The 18,438-nt window shown below is 36.9% G+C and overlaps 1 protein-coding gene across 3 annotated transcripts in view; it reads right to left on the reverse strand.

Moving 5' to 3' along the window:
• The window catches only part of RPAP3 (RNA polymerase II associated protein 3), a 41,531-nt gene extending 23,560 nt beyond the window's left edge, over positions 1-17,971 (reverse strand). For 2 of the 3 annotated variants that reach the window (XM_029206563.1, XM_029206564.1), the window contains exons 1-9: positions 17,910-17,971; positions 14,991-15,174; positions 14,068-14,208; positions 8,865-8,987; positions 7,905-8,032; positions 4,578-4,699; positions 3,776-3,846; positions 2,637-2,762; positions 1,052-1,179 (exon numbers count right to left, since the gene is read on the reverse strand). In XM_029206563.1, coding sequence (XP_029062396.1) covers positions 1,052-1,179; positions 2,637-2,762; positions 3,776-3,846; positions 4,578-4,699; positions 7,905-8,032; positions 8,865-8,987; positions 14,068-14,208; positions 14,991-15,143 — 992 coding nt within the window. In that variant the 5' untranslated portion in view covers positions 15,144-15,174; positions 17,910-17,971. Of the gene's footprint in view, positions 1-1,051; positions 1,180-2,636; positions 2,783-3,775; positions 3,847-4,577; positions 4,700-7,904; positions 8,033-8,864; positions 8,988-14,067; positions 14,209-14,990; positions 15,175-17,909 lie in introns of those variants that run through there. The other variant, XM_029206565.1, reaches the window with a different exon arrangement.
• Positions 17,972-18,438: the final 467 nt, after the last annotated feature.

An 18,438-nucleotide genomic window follows, 5' to 3' on the forward strand; every position in this document is an offset into this window, starting at 1 on the left:
AAATACTGTACCCTTATTTTCATTAACTTTTAAAGGAAATGCAGCTTTCCTTTCAATTATAAGTGTAGATAACAAACCACAGTAGTAAAAACAGTACCTATGACTTTGTCACCAATAAAAATCAGTTATTTTCATATCACATTACATACTGGTTGATCAATATGTGGAAGATGTGTCAAAGAACCCCCAAATTCTAGTGGCTTTATTCAAACTTTCACAATAATATGTCTTTAAAAAAATTTTTTAACTTTAACTTGCCTGTATTTTTATTTGTTTTTAACTTGCCTGTATTTTAAACATAGTTTCTCATTTTGTACTATGTTCATTTTTAAAAGTATGTACACCAATGTGTCACAAATTTTAATATTTTTAAAACTCTATTTCAACATAGTTGATTTCCTTTGTAACCCTAAATGTATCATTATGCAGTTAAAAATATTATCTTGAGAAAGGTGCACCACGCAGCCAAAGTGGTCTACGGCACCAAAATAGTTTAGAATCCTTACTTATAATATTTATAGGAATTTTTAATTCTGTAACTAGTGTGTAAAGTATTATTACAACAGATTCAAAGACATAGTTTCTGTCATCAGATATTATCCTGCTGACTGTCCAACATGGAGCCCTTGAGTGCATCCAGAAATATGTGGTTAGTATCACAGGACCAAGTTTTAGTTGTATATGTAATCAATCAGCAGTTTCAATGACAGCAATTCCCTTTTGTTATATATGTATACACTTCCAGATAAGATTCTGCCCAAAGGGTTCTGAGGTTAAAAATAACTTTCAAATCACTAATTCAGAATAACATAAAGAAATTAAAGAAGTGTTAAACTGTGTAATGCCAGAGCATTAAAACTGGAAAAATATTTTAGAGCTAACTTTTACTGAATATGTACTATGACACACATACACACTCTCTCTCTCTCTCTCTAACTTTAATGCTTAGAAGTAAATGAATTAAATTTAAATTTATTATTTAGCTAATATGCCAATTTATGGTAAATTTCATTTTTCATCTTGAAAAGAATTAAAAGTAACCAATACTTACTTCTGAATCTTCAGATAGGCCATTGCTCTGTTAGCTGGAAGAAGGGCATTAGCGCCATCTGCTGCTATCCCTCGAGTATAGCATTCGATTGCTCTTTCATATTTCCCCTCTTTGAAAAATGCATTCCCCTGTCATTTTGGAAAGAAGTATGGAGAAGAATAAAAAAGAAAATGCAAAAAAAGAAAAGTTAGTTGAATTCAAATCTTTAGCAACACTTCAAGTATACCCATCATTATTATATCAATAATTAAACTATATTTTAATTGCTAAAAATCCATGATACATGTTTTAGAATCTGTTAGTTTGGATTGCTTTTATAATGGTGTTAATCTCTTTTGAGTACTAAAAAAAAAGTATGCTACTATATTACCTTGCGGCATTAACCATTATTTTATTAATTAAGATTGGACAAAGCTTAAATTAAAAACACATTTTAATAAATATAAGCCCAGGGGCTTCCCTGGTGGCGCAGTGGTTGAGAGTCCACTTGCCGATGCAGGGGACACGGGTTCGTGCCCCGGTCTGGGAAGATCCCACATGCCGTGGAGCAACTAAGCCCAGGTGCCACAACTACTGAGCCTGCACTCTAGAGCCCGTGAGCCACAACTACTGAAGCCCGTGCGCCAGAACTACTGAAGCCCATGTGCCTAGAGCCCGTGCTCTGCAACAAGAGAAGCCACCACAATGAGAAGCCTGGGCACCACAACGCAGAGTAGCTGCCACTCACGGCAACTAGAGAAAGCCCGCGCGCAGCAACAAAGACCAACATAGCCAAAAAATAAATAAGTAAATAGGATTTTATAAATAAATACAGGCCCGAATATTATACTCTTTAGTAATATTAGAATCTGTACAGGGAATTCCCTGGCGGTCCAGTGGTTAGGACTCCACGCTCTCACTGCTGAGGGTCTTGGTTCAAACCCTGGTCAGGGAACTAAGATCCCACAAGCCACAAGGCACAGCCAAAAAAAATAGAATCTCTACAGAAGAATTTCAAAACTCAAATAATTTTTGTGAAAGAACAGAGTATCAGACTGTACAGCTCACTCTTCAGTAACATTAATATGCCTAAACATAGGATAAATTAAACTGTATTGGAATGTGTATACTAGAGTTCACTAACATTTATTTCTAATCAGAATCAGATATATCACAATCAATAATCATTCCATAAGTATTTGTTGCGGGTCCATGAAAGGCTATAATATGTTAAATTAAATCTCAACTCAGGATTTCTAAAGAAATTTTTATCAGAAATAGTTCAGTGGGAGTTAATGAAAAATAAGTAAGAATGAATTGTAATTTATTTGTATGTTAAATTTATAACCACAATATGTAAATATATGTTAAAATGCTCAAAAGTAATTTGTTTCCTAAACTTAAATACTTTTTTAATATTATGTATTAAGTCATCAATTACTCAAAGTTTTAATTAGTAGGTCCCAGAAGTTTTAGTATATTTAAGTTTCAGTTTCTACTGAAGAAGAATTTTAATATAATATTAGGAAAGACAGAAACTTAACTGATACACAAAAAGCTAAGAGTAAGCTCAGAGAAACATATATTTGTTGGAATCCTGGATTACCCGATCTTTCTCTGAAATGGCCTGCTGTTTATTCTGTTGCTCTTCAATTTGTTTTTTCTCTCCTTCAGCTGACTTAGTCATTGTATCAGCTTCCTCTGGATATGAGTTTTCTTTAGAAGTTAAAGCCTAGGAGACACAGCAGTCAGCTAAAATAAAACAAGTAATGGAAGACGCATACATATTTGACTTTAAAACAATAAATTATTCAAATATATTAGAATTCCTGCCACATTTCAAATAATTAAAATAATATTTACGCCAATTTAAAATCTTTCTACTTACTAAAATAAAAAGCAAAGAAATTTAATGTGCATCTTATTCCAATTAAAATAAGTAATATTCACTAAAGACAGTTGTTCATTTATTCAACAAATATTTATCGAATTTCTACACTGTTCTAGGAACAATTTTCAAAAATAAAGAAGGTAATTGAGACCACATCACCAAATTTCTCAAATTTAATATTCATAGTCATTATTTGACCTAGGACAAAACACGAAAATATACAATACAGTTCACAATTATAATCAAGTTGATATATCTACCAACAGATTTTACGTGCAATAAGTAATGGCAATATTTAAAGGCAGACTTTCCCCAATCATTGTCACTTTTTTGTCAAAGTTTCAACAGATGGTAAAATAATTATAACTGATTCAACAGCAAAGTAAAAGGAATATGTAACTGTTCAGTATCATTTGACAGCAAATTTTACATTTAAGTACCTATTTTCTTACTGTTAAAAAATTAGTATTATTTTTGCTATATAAACCATAAAGATGGAGCAACTTTAAAACTATACAAAATCAAAGAAATATGCAAAAGTACAAAAATCAAAGCACAAGCCAAATAAGAAAAATCAGTGAGATAAAAAAAAATGATTCTAACATCTAGGAAAAAGTGAAGCAGCAGTAGTTCTAAATATCTCAGACAACTTTTTAAGATAATAACTAATTAAGAATCTTTAAATACCATTATACCACCTCTAGCTTACAAATTTGTTTAGTAAAAATCTCTATAGTACAAAGAATTAAAAGTAGAAAAATGTCTATGTTACATAGTACAAAGTCTATGCAAAAACCTTTACTTTATCAAATAAAAGTAATAAGTAATGTACTTAATTTAAATAACCAGTTTACCTGATTAATTTTCCTGAGTTCATTTGTAGCTTCAAAGTTATTGGGTTCCAGTTCTAATACTTTTTCATAATCTGAGTAAAACAGAAGATAAAGAATATTTGAAAGACATATGAGATTAAAAAACCGGTATAGAACAACAATCATTTGCTTACATGTGACAAATAGGTAAGTATCCTGTAGCAAAATTAAGAGGAACTAAGAAACACTAACATTATGCCACTGGACTTCCTCCATTCCCCCAGGACAGACAAAACCCTGACAGAATCCTTGTGACAGATCACCTCCTTCTACCAGCCCCGGGGAGAATACTTGCTATCATAAGTTATACTTCATAAAACCAAGAAGGAGCACAATCTTTCAGACATCAGCGTCATTCAGATTTTGTGATTTGTACCATGCAAACCTATTTTATGGAATAATGGAAGGATTAGAATTTACAAATAAATAAAAATGTGTTAAGGCTTTACATGCATTACCTCTAGCCTCATAATAGCCAACAAGATGTTTTAATCCCTATTTTACAGATGAGAAATTGAAAATCAGAGAAGATACGTAACCTTCTCCTGGTCACACAGCTCATGGTCAAATGAGAATTTGAACCAAAGTCTAATTGGTGGCAAATAACATGCTCTTTTCCCAAAATATCAAGACACATTTTAAATTGCAAAAATGAGTTTTATTCAATAATAGACAGAGCTCTGAAGGTAGTAACTGTCATTCTCTATTATTCTTCGTATAGCATCAGTTAAATTAAAATTTTAAATAATCTTTTAGATATGGATGACTTGGAAAATATTAATACCTTTTTTGGCATCCTCTAATTTTTGCAAAGCAAATCGAGCAGCACCTCGTCTTGCATAAGCCTTTGTATAACTTCTATTCAAGGCAATTGCTAAATTACAATCAGACTCAGCAACAGCAAATCTGCAATTTAAAAAAATAAATAAAAATCATCTGTTAAACCAAAACTTCAAAAAATTTGTTTCTGAAATCTCTGAAAAGGGAATTTACTTCCCAATTGAAGGCATGTTTCCCATCTCCTTTTAGTGAAGCCCACTAAAATCAATAATTCCTGATGGTGAGACTTGAGCACTACTCCCTTTAAAGCAAAGAACAAAAATGCCCACTATCACCGCTTTTTCTCAGTACTGTGCTAGAGGTCCTGGCCAATGTAGTTCCGTAAGAAAGAAATAACAGCCAAAAGAACTGTAAAGGAAGGAACAAAACTGACATTCTTAGATGATATGATGGTCTATCAAGAAAACTCAAAAACAATCCGGAGACATTGTTAGAAATAATGAAAGTTTAGCAAGGTGGCTACTCTACTAGAGATCAGCAACAAAAAACTGATAAATCTAACAAAAGATGTACAAGATCCATATGCAGAAAATTACAAGACTGTCTTCAAAGACATCAAAGAAGTAGAGCAATTTCACATTCATCTATAATAAGACACAAAAACACAACAGTATAATTCTCTCCAAACTGATCTATAAATCCAATGCAATTGTAATCAAAAGTTTTCAAGGAATTTGACAAGATGATTCTAAAATTTATACTGATAAGTAAAAGTTCAAAAATACCCAACATTCCTAAAGAATAATAAGGTAGGAGAATGCCCTATACTAAATACCAAGACATTATAATTATAATGCTATAATAATTAAAGACAGTGTGGAATGGTTATAGTAATGGGCAACAGATCAATGTAAAGAACAGAGAGATGAAAAAGAGATCCGTGCAAACCTGACATATGACAACAGTGGAACTGCAGATTCATGGGGAAAGCACGGATATTCAACAAATAGGTCTGAAACAACTGGGATATTCATGTGAAAAGATATGAAACTGGAATTCTACCTTCAGCATATATAAAAAGACTTAAGCGTGAAAAGTAAAACTTTTAGGAGTAAATATAGGAGACTGTTACGAACTCAGGGAAGGAAACTACTTTAACAAATCATATTTTTCAAAGTGCCAACATTTTACAAAAATCAATAAATGAAATACATTAAAATTAAAAATTTCTGGGACTTCCCTGGCAGTCTGTAGTTGAGACTCTGAGCTCCCAATGCAGGGGGCACAGGTTCAATCCCTGGTTGGGGAACTAAGATCCCACATGCCACATGGTGGGGTCGAAAAAATAATAATAATAATATATTTTAAAAAAATAAAATTAGGTGGCGCAGTGGTTGAGAGTCCGCCTGCCGATGCAGGGGACACAGGTTCATGCCCCGGTCTGGGAAGATCCCACATCTTCCCAGATCTCTACCCTAGCGGAGAGGCTAGGCCCGTGAGCCATGGCCGCTGAGCCTGCGCATCCAGAGCCTGTGCTCTGCACCGGGAGAGGCCACAGCAGTGAGAGGCCCGCGAACCGCAAAAAATAAATAAATAAATAAATAAATAAATAAATAAATAAATAAATAAAAATAATAATAAAAATAAAAAATTATATTAAATTAAAAATTTCTGCTCACCAAGACTCCATAAAAAAAGGAAGACCAACTACAAATTGAGACAAGATAATTATTATAAATAAACACTAAAGAATTAGTATCTAGAATAAAGAACTCTTAAAAATCAACAGCAAAACAGGCTAACAGAAAAATGGTCAAAAGATAAAACAGACATTTCACAGAAAAAAGTAAATAAGTGGTGAATAAACATATAAGAAGATGCTCAACCTCAGTAGAAATTGGGGAAATGCAAGTTAAGGCCACAGTGAATTACCATTTTACACCCCCTAGACTGAAAACAATTCAGAAGCCCAATTATACCCGTGTTGGTAAAGATACGGAACATTCACTCTTATACACTGCTAACAGGAATGTTACAACTCCCCTTGTAGCAACTGGTTACCACCATTTAAAGTTGAACCTGTGCACATCCTATGACCCAGCACCAAGAAATAGGTACAAGAGTGTTCACAGTATCACTGTTGTTAAATAAGAAAGGGAAGGAGGGTGGAAGGCAGGGAAAGAAAGCAGGGAGAAGAAAAGGAAAGAGAGAAAGAAAGGAACAAACCAACAATCCAGCAACCGGAGAATGGATACATAATGGTATATTACTAAAAAGGAACTGCATATAACAGTGAAAATGAGAGATCTACAGCTATATGCAAAATACAAACACATCTTAGAAAGATACTATTCAAAGAAATAGACAAGCCACAGAAGACTACATCCAGTATGAAATACTTTTAAAGCTCAAAAATAAGCAATGTTATACAATATATTATTTAAAGATACATACATATATAATGAACTTTTTTTTTTTTTAAATCAAAAGAATGATATACAACTCAAGATGATGGTTTACTAGGAGGGACAAGGGTCAGGATATGGAAAAGAATATCAAAGGTAGCTTCAAAAATAATGTTCTGGTTCTTAAGCTGGGTGGCAGGCTCATGCAGGTTTATTTAAAATTTTTCTTCATCACTTACATAGTGTAGATATCAAATATTATAAAATGTAAATATTCCCCTAATTTGTCAGGATATGAATAGCACGAGTTTCAAAGATCTAAAAATATTCTATTTAAAACAGTAAAAACTCAGACACCGATATAGTTCGTATTTCCAAATAATTAAAACAGTAAGAATGTCCTCCTTGATGGTATTTGTCTTTTTACAATTTCTTATGATAGGTCAGTTCCCTGCTTAGGATTAAGACCATACACATTTATGTTCTTCAACATTAAGTATTTATTTAAAGGGTATGACTTAAACAAATGTTGAAACATATTTTAAGTTTACCATAATAAAAGTTCTCTGTGTTAAATAGTGGATAAATAACTTTTCAAAATAATGAAGCAAAATTAATTTACAAAAAATGTTTACCCCGCTAACTTTTTTTGCGTCTGTGAATTAGGTAAAGAGCATCATTACTCAACATTTAGAGGAGGAACACCTCAGTAAAGTGAGCTACAGGAGCAGGGTTTGAGCACCTGAATGTTTAAAATGGCTTAAGTAAAAGAACTAAATAAAAGGGAGTGAGTTATAAAAATTTATAGTTGAAAAGAAATGTAAAACTTTTTCAAGCATTCCCACACATTTTATCACGAAAGGTTTTTTTTTTTAAAGTCTCCATATACACATAAAAGATTCACACACATTATGGAAACTCCTTACTTTTTCAGTCTAAAGTATGCTGATGCTCTGTTTGTTGGTAACACAGGATTATATGGGTCAGCACCCATGCCTTTGGTGTAGCATTCAATCGCTTCATCATATTTTCCTTGTTTGAAGTATTTATTACCCTGAAAAAGCATACAAGTCAGATATATACTGGCACAGAATTCCAGAGCCATTTTCTTTCATTATTATCCATCTCTTCCTATCTCATTAGCCATGTGATCAAGGCTCACAGGAAAGGCAAGGGAATTAAGCAAAGTGGTCTTTTTACAAGTGCTAAAATTCACTACACAGTCATAGTTTGGTCACAATCCAAGAGCCCTGGCAGAAAAACGAGTAAAATACCTAGCATTATATACTTTTTGTTGACAATAAGAACCCACAGAAATGTAACAAAAGAAAGGCATAAAGATAAATTTTAATCTGAAAGAGTGCCACCTCTTTGAAAAGCAATATAGCCAGTTTTACAATAATGAGGCATTCCTCAGGGAGATGTTGAACGTTCCAAAAAGCAACCAAAGATGGTCTGTGATATGGAGGAGTGGGATATAATGTCCATGTCAAGAATCACGCGCTGATTTGATTAGTACTTCAGTCTACTACTTAAAGCCCTGGAATAACTCTCTGTATGCTCCAAGCACTTTACATATAATAATTCATTTAATAACACAACCACCCATTGAGGTTTAGTAATAATATTAATCTTATTTTACAGCTGAGAAAACTGAGTACACACAGGCAATTTAAAGAACTTGTCACAGGATGTGAACCTAGATAATCTGGTTTTAGAGCACATACTCCTAACCACTACACTATACTGCCTCCCGATAGCGATATAGCCAATAACAGCTTAAAGTCTGAACACCCCCTAAATTATGCTGTAGAAATCTTGGGATGGACATGATTTTCTACATATCCTGCTTACTTGAAGGAACCAACGGCTAACCTAAAGAGTACCTTTTCTTTTAGAGCAAGAGCCTTTTGTGAATCTACATGAATCCCATCTTCTTCTGACTCCGATTCTTGAGACAAAGAATCATGGGTACTCTCTTCTTTGTCAAGCTCATCAAGGATACTGTCCTGAAATCAAAAGTAGGGAAACAGTGTTCATAATTACATGACCATTAAAAACAGAAGATAAACTCCGCCCCCCGCAAAAGAACATTCAACAGAACATTAAGTTGTTACAATCTAAGGACCTAAAGGCCTACAAAAGCAACTCAAGTAACCTCTCATTCTTAAGACTAAACCCAGACAAAAGGGTATTCTTGCTTAGAAAACCAAGATCCAAACCACTTAGAGAATCTGACTTTGAATTCATAAAGTAAGCTAAGTCAATAGAGTCTAAAAATCACCCCTAAATCACAAACTATTAGCAGTGAAGTATTATTCCTTTACATAAGAGAAGTTTGCAAATAACCCCAAATCTATGTATTGCATTCAAAAGCAGAGAAAGGTTTTATCTAAAAACCTTTTTTTTCTCTTATTTTTAAAACAAAAACTGCTTGTAGAGCACAATTAACTCCTGATTCTCACGGCAACCTATGAGGTAGACATAATTACCCATGTGTTTCACTTGAAGGAAATGACAAATAGAAGTTAGTTAACTCACTCAGGGTCACTCAGCTAGTAAGTGGCCAAATGAGGATCTGAACCCAGGCAGTCTGCCTCCTCCAGAGGGCTCTCAATGACTATAGTATACTGTTTCTCAGTGTATTCCAAAATATAGCTGACTCTACCAAAGAAAATACATAACATGCTAGTCCAGCAGTTCCCAATCTCTTCTGACTCACACATTCCTTTCACGGTAATGAATCATTTCATGGACCCCATCAGTATTTTTTTAATCATTTTTTTTTTAGCACATATAATAAAAGAATGATTTTTAGTAAGAGATTTTTCTTTTTTTTCCCACACCACTTGGCTCACGGGATCTCAGTTCCCCAGCCAGGGACTGAACCCAGGCCACGGCAGTGAAAGCCCAGAATCGTAATCACTAGGCCACCAGGGAACTCCCCAGTAAGAGATTTTAAACCAGTAACCATAAAAGAGTTCATTAAAACTCATGTAAACGGGGCTTCCCTGGTGGTGCAGTGGTTAAGAACCCGCCTGCCAATGCAGAGGACACGGGTTCAAGCCCTGGTCCGGAAAGATCCCACGTGCTGCAGAGCGACTAAGCCCGTGAGCCACAACTACTGAGCCTGCGCTCTAGAGCCCATGCTCTGCAACAAGAGAAGCCACCGCAATGAGAAGCCCGCACACGCAACAAAGAGTAGCACACCCTCTTGATGCAACTAGAGAAAGCCCACACGCAACAACGAAGACCCAATGCAGCCAAAAATAAGTAAAATAAAATTTAAAGATTTATTAAAAAAAAACTCATGTAAACAAAAACTTATTATATAAACAAAATCCTTTCTGTATTTAACAATATACTATTTTAAATAATTTATGTAGGAAAAAATTGTCGATAAATTAAAAAACAAAATAAGACCTATGCTTAGTTTCATTGAATGAACATTCAAAGATGGACTGAAATTTAGCTATGTGTTTTAGCATGAAGATTCTAGAAATTCCATCAGCCTACCAAGATTAAAGCCAAGACTGTCCAACCCTGTTACACAGACATGTGTAGAAAACTAACAGCAGCAGAACACCAAAGCCGCTGCTCAGATCTGAACCAGAATGGAACAATCATGACTGCACTGGCCACACAAACCAGGAGTTCAATCAATATCTGTTGAATGAATAAATGACTGTAGAAAGCAGCTCTCTAAGAAATCATCTGACATGATGCCTTTTAGGAAAGGGCATTATAAGAAGATTCCAATTTATGAAAAGGAAAAGGCTACATAGAAGGGGGTAAAGTTACAAAAAATGAAAGCAGACTAAATAATACTTAGCAGAGAATAAATCATGTTCAGAAAGTATCATTTCCAACAGTAATAAATTCAAGACCCAAAATCATACTTCTCTTGCATCGAGACATTACTAAAGCAGATGACATACTATTTAAATAATAATGTGTGCTCTCTCTGGACTCAATTAGCCTTGGTTTCATTAAGAAAAATACAACCAGGGCAGAAGACCTAAACAGACATTTCTCCAAAGAAGACATACAGATGGACAATAGGCACATGAAAAGATGCTCAACATCACTAATTATCAGAGAAATGCAAATCAAAACTACAATGAGGTATCACTTCACACCAGTCAGAGCAGCCATCATCAAAAAGTCTACAAATAATAAATGCTGGAGAGGGCGTGGAGAAAAGGGAACCCTCCCACTCTGCTGGTGGGAATGTAAATTGGTTCAGCCACTATGGAGAACAGTATAGAGGTTCCTTACAAAACTAAAAATAGAGCTACCATATGATCCAGCAATCCCATTCCTGGGCATATAACCGGAAAAGACAAAAACTCTAATTTGAAAACATACATGCAGCCCAATGCTCCTAGCAGCACTATTTACAATAGCCAAGACATGGAAGCAACCTAAATGTCCATCGACAGACGAAGGGATAAAGAAAATGTGGTACATATATATAATGGAATATTACTCAGCCACAAAAAAGAATAAAATAATGCCATTTGCAGCAACATGGATGGATATGGAGATTATCATACTAAGTGAAGTAAGTCAGACAGAGAAAGACAAATATCATATGATATTGCTTATATGCAGAATCTAAAAAATAAAAAAAAAGATACAAATGAATTTATTTATAAAACAGAAACAGATTCACAGACTTAGAGAACAAACTTACGGTCACTGGGGGGAAGGGTCGGGGGGTGGGGATAGATTGGGAGTTTGGGATTGACATGTGCACACTACTATATTTAAAATAGATAACCAACAAGGACCTACTGTATAGTACAGAGAACTCTGCTCAATATTCTGTAATAACCTAAACGGGAAAAGAATTTGAAAAAGAATAGATACATGTATATGTATAACTGAATCACTTTGCTGTACACCTGAAACTAACACAACATTGTTAATCGACTATGCTCCAATATAAAATAAAAATTAAAAAAAAAAAGAAAAAGAAAAAAGTGATACAAACGAACTCACTTACAAAACAGAAACAGACTCTCAGACATAGAAAACAGTTTATGGTTACCAAAGGGGGAAGTGGGGGAGGGATAAATTAGGAGTTTGGGTTTAACAGATATACACTACTATATATAAAACATAAACAATAAGGACCGACTGTATAGCACAGGGAACTATATTCAATATCTTGTAATAACCTATAATGGAAAAGAATCTGAAAAAGTACAGATAAGTGTGTGTGTATATATACATATAAAACTGAATCACTTTGCTGTACACCTGACACTAAACTGTAAATCAACTATACTTCAATTTAAAAATTAATTAATTAAAAATAAATGTTTTATAAAAAGAGAAATACAACTAATTTGAAAAACCATTTGGCAGTATCTTCTAATGCTAAATGCATATACAAACTATGACCAAGCAAATACCATCCCAGGTGCTATATCCATCAAAAGACATGTACAAGAATGTTCATAGCAGGTTTATTCATAACGGCCCCAAGCTGAAAACAACTCAGTGTATATCAATAGGAGAATGGATACACAAATTGTGATATATCCACACAATGGAATTCTGATCAGCAATGAAAAAGAACAAACTACTGCTACTGACAGTACAGATCAATCTCAGACAATAACAGCAAAAGAAGCCAAGCAGAGAACCGTGCATACTGTACGATGCAACTGTAAGAAATTCCAAAACTGGCAAAACCTATCTACAATATTAGAGATCACAACAGTGGCCACCTCTGGGAGGTAATCAACCGAAAAGGGAGGTTTCTGGGATACGAGAAATGTTCTATATCTTGATCTGGATGGTAGTTTCTCAGTTTTGTACATGAGTGAAAATTCAGGAAGTTGTACATTTAAGATTTTGGGACTTTACTGTATGAATGTTATACATCAATAAAAATGTTAAGCAAAAAAGTGCAAAGAAAATAATACACATAAAAATCAGAATAGTAGTTACCTCTGAAGGTAGAGAGGAGAAAAGAAGATGGGACAGGGAAGGAGCACACTGGCAGCTTCAATGGGATTGAAAAAATTCTCTTTATGTTAGGTGGTGGGTTTATGTATTCGTTTTATTATCATGCTTTAGAACACGTATCTCTACAAACTATTTTGTATGAATCAAATATTACATAATGAACACTTTTAAAAAAGACTAAAAGCGAGTGTGTATTCCAAATCAACCTAACAAAATCAACCCTTAGGGTGGGTCAGAGTCTGGAATAAGGCTGGCCAACAGGTTCCCGTTCACAGGTTGGCCTGACAGTGGCTGCTTGGAATACTGGGTAGAGGGTTATGAGGCAGAGTAATTAATTCTCCAGCTGCACTGTGTCTCATGTGTGGGAGATGGGAGGCATGCACCACACCAGCCTAGAAGGGCCCTTCCTGAAATCAAGATAGCCCTAATTCTATTGTCACGCAGCCCTAGCCCTAAGACTAAACCCAAAGGCATTCTCTTTTAGCCAGTATTCTACAGGTCCTTCGGTCTATTAAAAAAAAAAAAAAAAATGTTGGTAGAGTCCTTCTTTTCTCATATTATTACTATCTTAGAATTCTGGCTGTTTAAGGGTTAGAGATGATGAAGAGGAAGGAGGTAGGCGCAACTATAGGTGGAGAGGTCTTTGTGGTGATGCAATATTTCCGTACCTTAATTGCAATGGTGGTTACCCAAATCTACAGGTCATAAAATGGCAAAGAACTATACATACATTGCACCGATATCAATTTCCTGGTTTTGATACTGTACTATAGTTAAATAAGATGTAACCATTAGGGGAGATTGGGTGAAGAGTACACTGGATCTCTTACGTACTATTTGTGCAAAAGGAGAAAAAAAGAAAAAATAGGAAAAAAGAAAAGAATCCGGCTGTTTTAGCCACTATTCACTGAAAGAGGACTGTAGGAGAAAAAATAATCTAGTTAACGGAACAGCTAGGTATTTAAGTTTTTATTCCACACAAAATAGTCTATAAGAGAAAGACACAGGTCCTAAGAACTCTACATTATTTTTCATTTAATCCATGACTCTTAACTAACTCCAAGAAAATTTTACTCAAATACTAAGAAGCATATAACCAGATTAACTTACCACATCAAGTTTTGCCCATGCCTCATAATCATAAGATTTTATCCTGTTTTTTGTGTTTTCATCTTTGGTTTTTTTAGATGACTCTTTAACTTTGCCTTTCTTCTTTTTCCTAAGACTCCCATTTCGAATAGGAGGTAAATTCTAGGAAGGGAAAACAACACAACGTTTTAAGACTGCTCTTTTCTTTTCTGTATAACTAGCGATGTTTAAAATTCTCACTAAAGTATATTTTCAAGTAAAAGTAATTTTTAATTTAATTTTCAAGTGGTTAGAAATAACAATTCACTCATTTATAATGATAACTTATGCCTGAAAAGTTTAATTCATCCTTTGACAAATATTGAACATTGTTCAGTCATAAGAAAAGTATTGATATTACCCAGAAATTTTAATTATACACTTTGCATTTTAGGATTTGCAATCCTAAATTCAAAAACTGCCTGATCTTCAGCCTTGGTACAATGATTTAGCAGCAGTACAATGGCCCACTGAACTGACTCCACGTCATTACAAACAGTATGAAAACGCTATCTGTATTTGAATGCACTGTCTTAAGAAAACCATTTGGTTGAGCCTAGGTACTACCTAAGTTTTTACGGCAATACTGTATGTTAATATATCACTAAATATATAATTATATATGATATACAGAATTATATACAAACCCACATATTTTATGATTCTGTTCATTTACCTTAAAATTATCACATGGTCTTCCTTTCAGGAACTATTCACTAAGCCTTAAAATGTCTTAATATAGTTAATACAATTATTACAAAGACTTTAAAAAGTAGAATTTTTCAAAATGTTGGCAGAAAGCAAATCACTTCAATCAGTATTTCCACAAAACATTTTAAAGGTGGTGCTTTACTTTAAGATAGTTTTGCTGGATGCTAAAGTAGGAATTTAATTAAGCAATTTACCTCTTCAGGAACACCACTCTGTCTTCTAAGTTCCATATCCTTTTGTTTAATATCTTTTTCCCAGTTTTCTAAATCCCTCATAAAGTCTTGTAACTCTTCTGCATTTTGTTTCACTTGTAGTTGTAATTCAATTGCTTTACTTGCTGAAGTCATTGTGGCCTGCACAGTTTGTATCAACCAACCTCTGATAAGAATTAAATAGAATTATTTGGTTTATTTTTTTTGAAACCCAGCTAATTAATGATTTTTACCTCTTCATAAATGGCCAAGATACATGTAAGGAAAGGAACCTAAAGTGATGCAGAAGAAAGAAAATATCAGTATATTATGCTTAAAATGAGTCAATCAATGTTTGCTGAATAAACAAATGCAAAATAAACAGATAGGTTGGGCATCCATGCAATGTGCATGAAAGGCAACAGGGAGGAAATCACTGAAAATTAGCAAGCAGCCTATGGGAGCAGATTGGCTGCTCATCTCTAGAGTTTATAAGTTTAGCCTAATTACCTCCTTTACTCTTTTTTTTTTTCAACATTTTTTGAACTTTGGCTATGTGAAAGGCCCTGTATCAAGATTTAGGGATGCAAAAACAAGACAAGGTCCCTTCTCTAGTGGAGGAGAAAAGAAAATAATCGAAGTACTGAGTAACGAAATATTATGCTAGGCAGGGTTTCTCAACCTTGGGACTACTGACATTTTGGGCCAGATAATTCTTTGTTGTGGGTTGGCTGTCCTGTGCATTGCAGGATGGTTGGCAGCATCCCTGGCCTCTACTAACTAGTTGCCAGTATTACTCCCTTCCCTCTGGACTGTAACAACCAAAAATGTCTCCGGACATTTTCAAATATCCCCTGGTTGAGAACCACTGTGCTAGCGGTACATGCAGATGCTATGGGGCTGACCACAAAGGACAGGTATAAATCAGACAGCAGGGTGGCAGGTTCAAGGAAAGAGTCCCCAGAGGTGCTGAAATTTAGCCATGTTTCAAAAGGGGCCAGCCAAGTGATTAATGTGGAGGAGTGGGCCAGGAGAATGAGGGACTGGGAGGGAGAATAACGGAAGAGAAGGCAAATATGGGACAGATCAGGAAATGCCAGGCCATGAGATCTGACCTACAGTCTGAAAGCTATGGGAAACATTAAGGTGGTAAAATAAAAGGGACATGATGACTCATTAGATTGAGGAGTTGGTGAGCAGAGAAGGACTCAAAGTCTTAGATTTCTGGTTTGGGAGCCTGGTAAGATTAGTGGTACCACTTTGAGTCAGGAATCACAATTTTAAAAGGAAAAGAGGTTTCAGGATTGCAGAACATGTGTAAAGACAGATGTTTTTCAGTTTGGGATAAGGTGACTGAGTTCTTATGGGACATCAGGACATAGCCAGTATGTAGTTACGGAGGGCTAGAAATATAAATTTGGGTGTCACTAGCATAAAGGTAGAAGCTACAATCATGAGATCTGGATATGTTTAATTACTGTGACAATGGGGGGGGGCGCTGGGGGAAGCCTGAAGAACACATATCTAGGGAACAAACCAAGGAAGAAATGCCAACAGTAAAAATCAGGCAGTGGCATCTAGAGAGCTGGGAGGAAAACTTGGAGTACTGTCACAGAAGAGAAGTTTTAGTTCAAAAAGACGGAAAGTTAGCAGTGTCAAAGGCCACAGAAGTCACATGGAGGAAATAAAGTGCATTATATTTAGTCATATAAAGATTATTTAGTTTTAATGGGATTTTTTTTAAGGACAGAAATAAAATGAGCTGAGTAAATGAGATTATATGGGGATTAGCATAATTTTGCCTTTCATAACCTAAAATTGCCCACGAGTATGGGGGGGAATTGACGAACAAGGTAAAAGAAAATATAGGAAAGGGGATGCGTGATGCGGCAAGGTCCCCAAAAAGGTGGGAGGGAATTCAAAGCTTAAGTGTGTATGGGGTGGACAGGGGGGTGAGGGTTGGTTAGGATGGGAGAGACAGAAGAGATTAGAAAAGGGATTCGTTTAGGAGGAGGAAAAGATGTTTGCAACCGCATATAGGTCTGCTGACCCCCCCGGCCTTGCGTCAGAAAGTAAACTAAACTTAAGCTTCTTTCAGGCAGTGCCCATGTTTGATCACATACGTATATCTCATTAAAAAACAAAGCTAGTACAATGTTTTGCCGAAGGACTCAAAAATGTGAATAAGGGCTTCCTTGGTGGCGCAGTGGTTGAGGGTCCACCCGCCGATGCAGGGGACGCGGGTTCGTGCCCCGGTCCCGTAAGATCCCACATGCCGCGGAGCGGCTGGGCCCGTGAGCCATGGCCGCTGGGCCTGCGCGTCCGGAGCCTGTGCTCCGCAACGGGAGAGGCCACAATAGTGAGAGGCCCGCGTATTGCAAAAAAAAAAAAAAAAAATGTGAATAAAATAGCAGCAAGCCCCTGAGATACGGGGGGGGGGGGGGGGGGCGGGGAAAGAAACCTCTTCCATTTCACCTATCACCTCTGCTCCCACGGAACCTGCGTCCAGGCAGGCAACCAGTAACTTCCAGCGCCTGGGGTATCACTTTCATACCCAATATCCGGGCGAGCATTGCACACCCACGCCAGAAGGGGGCGGGCCCCACCGAGGTCCCCTGGGGAGGGTGGATCTGCGGTCCTGACCACCGCAAATCGCCCAATAATCCGGGCAGCCGAGGTGGAGAGACCGACAGCAAGGCTGTCCGTCCAGGCCCGGGCTGCTCGGGGCGAGCCCCTCCCGGAACGAGCTCCCCGGTGCGCCTCTACCCTAGACACCAACGCGCCGCCCCAACGCCGGGCCCTGCCGCCCGCCCTTGCCCTCTCGGCCTCACCCGGGACCCACGGCTGCACCCCTCCTCCCGCAGGGCGACCCCAAAAGCCTCCTCGCTGCTGCAGCCGGTGATAACCGCAAAGCCGGCTCACCTTAACGTGCTGTTACCGTCCCCACTGCCGCCCCGCAGTGACTCACGCCGGGCCCCGCCTTCCTGGGCTTTCCCACAAGTCCCTGCGTGCCCTCGCCCCGCCCCCTGGAGCCGTGTCGGAGCTTGCGCAGAAGGTCAGATACACTGTTCCCTCTTCGGGGTGGAACCAGCCTAGAGCGTTGACAGGTGTGTTAAAGCAAAATCTGCTGCTTTGCCTGCTTCCGGTATGACCAAACTTCACACTAGGTAATCCAAAAACTGCAGGATCATCCTGACTTGTTCTGATTCCCCAAATAATAACGCCTTGAATAATTCCTTGGATTCCCCTCAGTTTTTTTGTTTTTTTTTTTTTTGCGGTACGCAGGCCTCTCACTGCTGTGGCCTCTCCCGTTGCGGAGCGCAGGCTCGGCTCAGCGGCCATGGCTCACGGGCCCAGCTGCTCCGCGGCATGTGGGATCTTCCTAGACCGGGGCACGAACCCGTGTCCCCTGCATCGGCAGGCGGAGTCTCAACCTCTGCGCCACCAGGGA

The sequence above is a fragment of the Monodon monoceros genome, unplaced genomic scaffold (assembly GCF_005190385.1).
Source record: "Monodon monoceros isolate NGI ecotype Baffin Bay Population unplaced genomic scaffold, NGI_Narwhal_1 Super_Scaffold_6, whole genome shotgun sequence".
NCBI classification, from domain to species: domain Eukaryota; kingdom Metazoa; phylum Chordata; class Mammalia; order Artiodactyla; family Monodontidae; genus Monodon; species Monodon monoceros.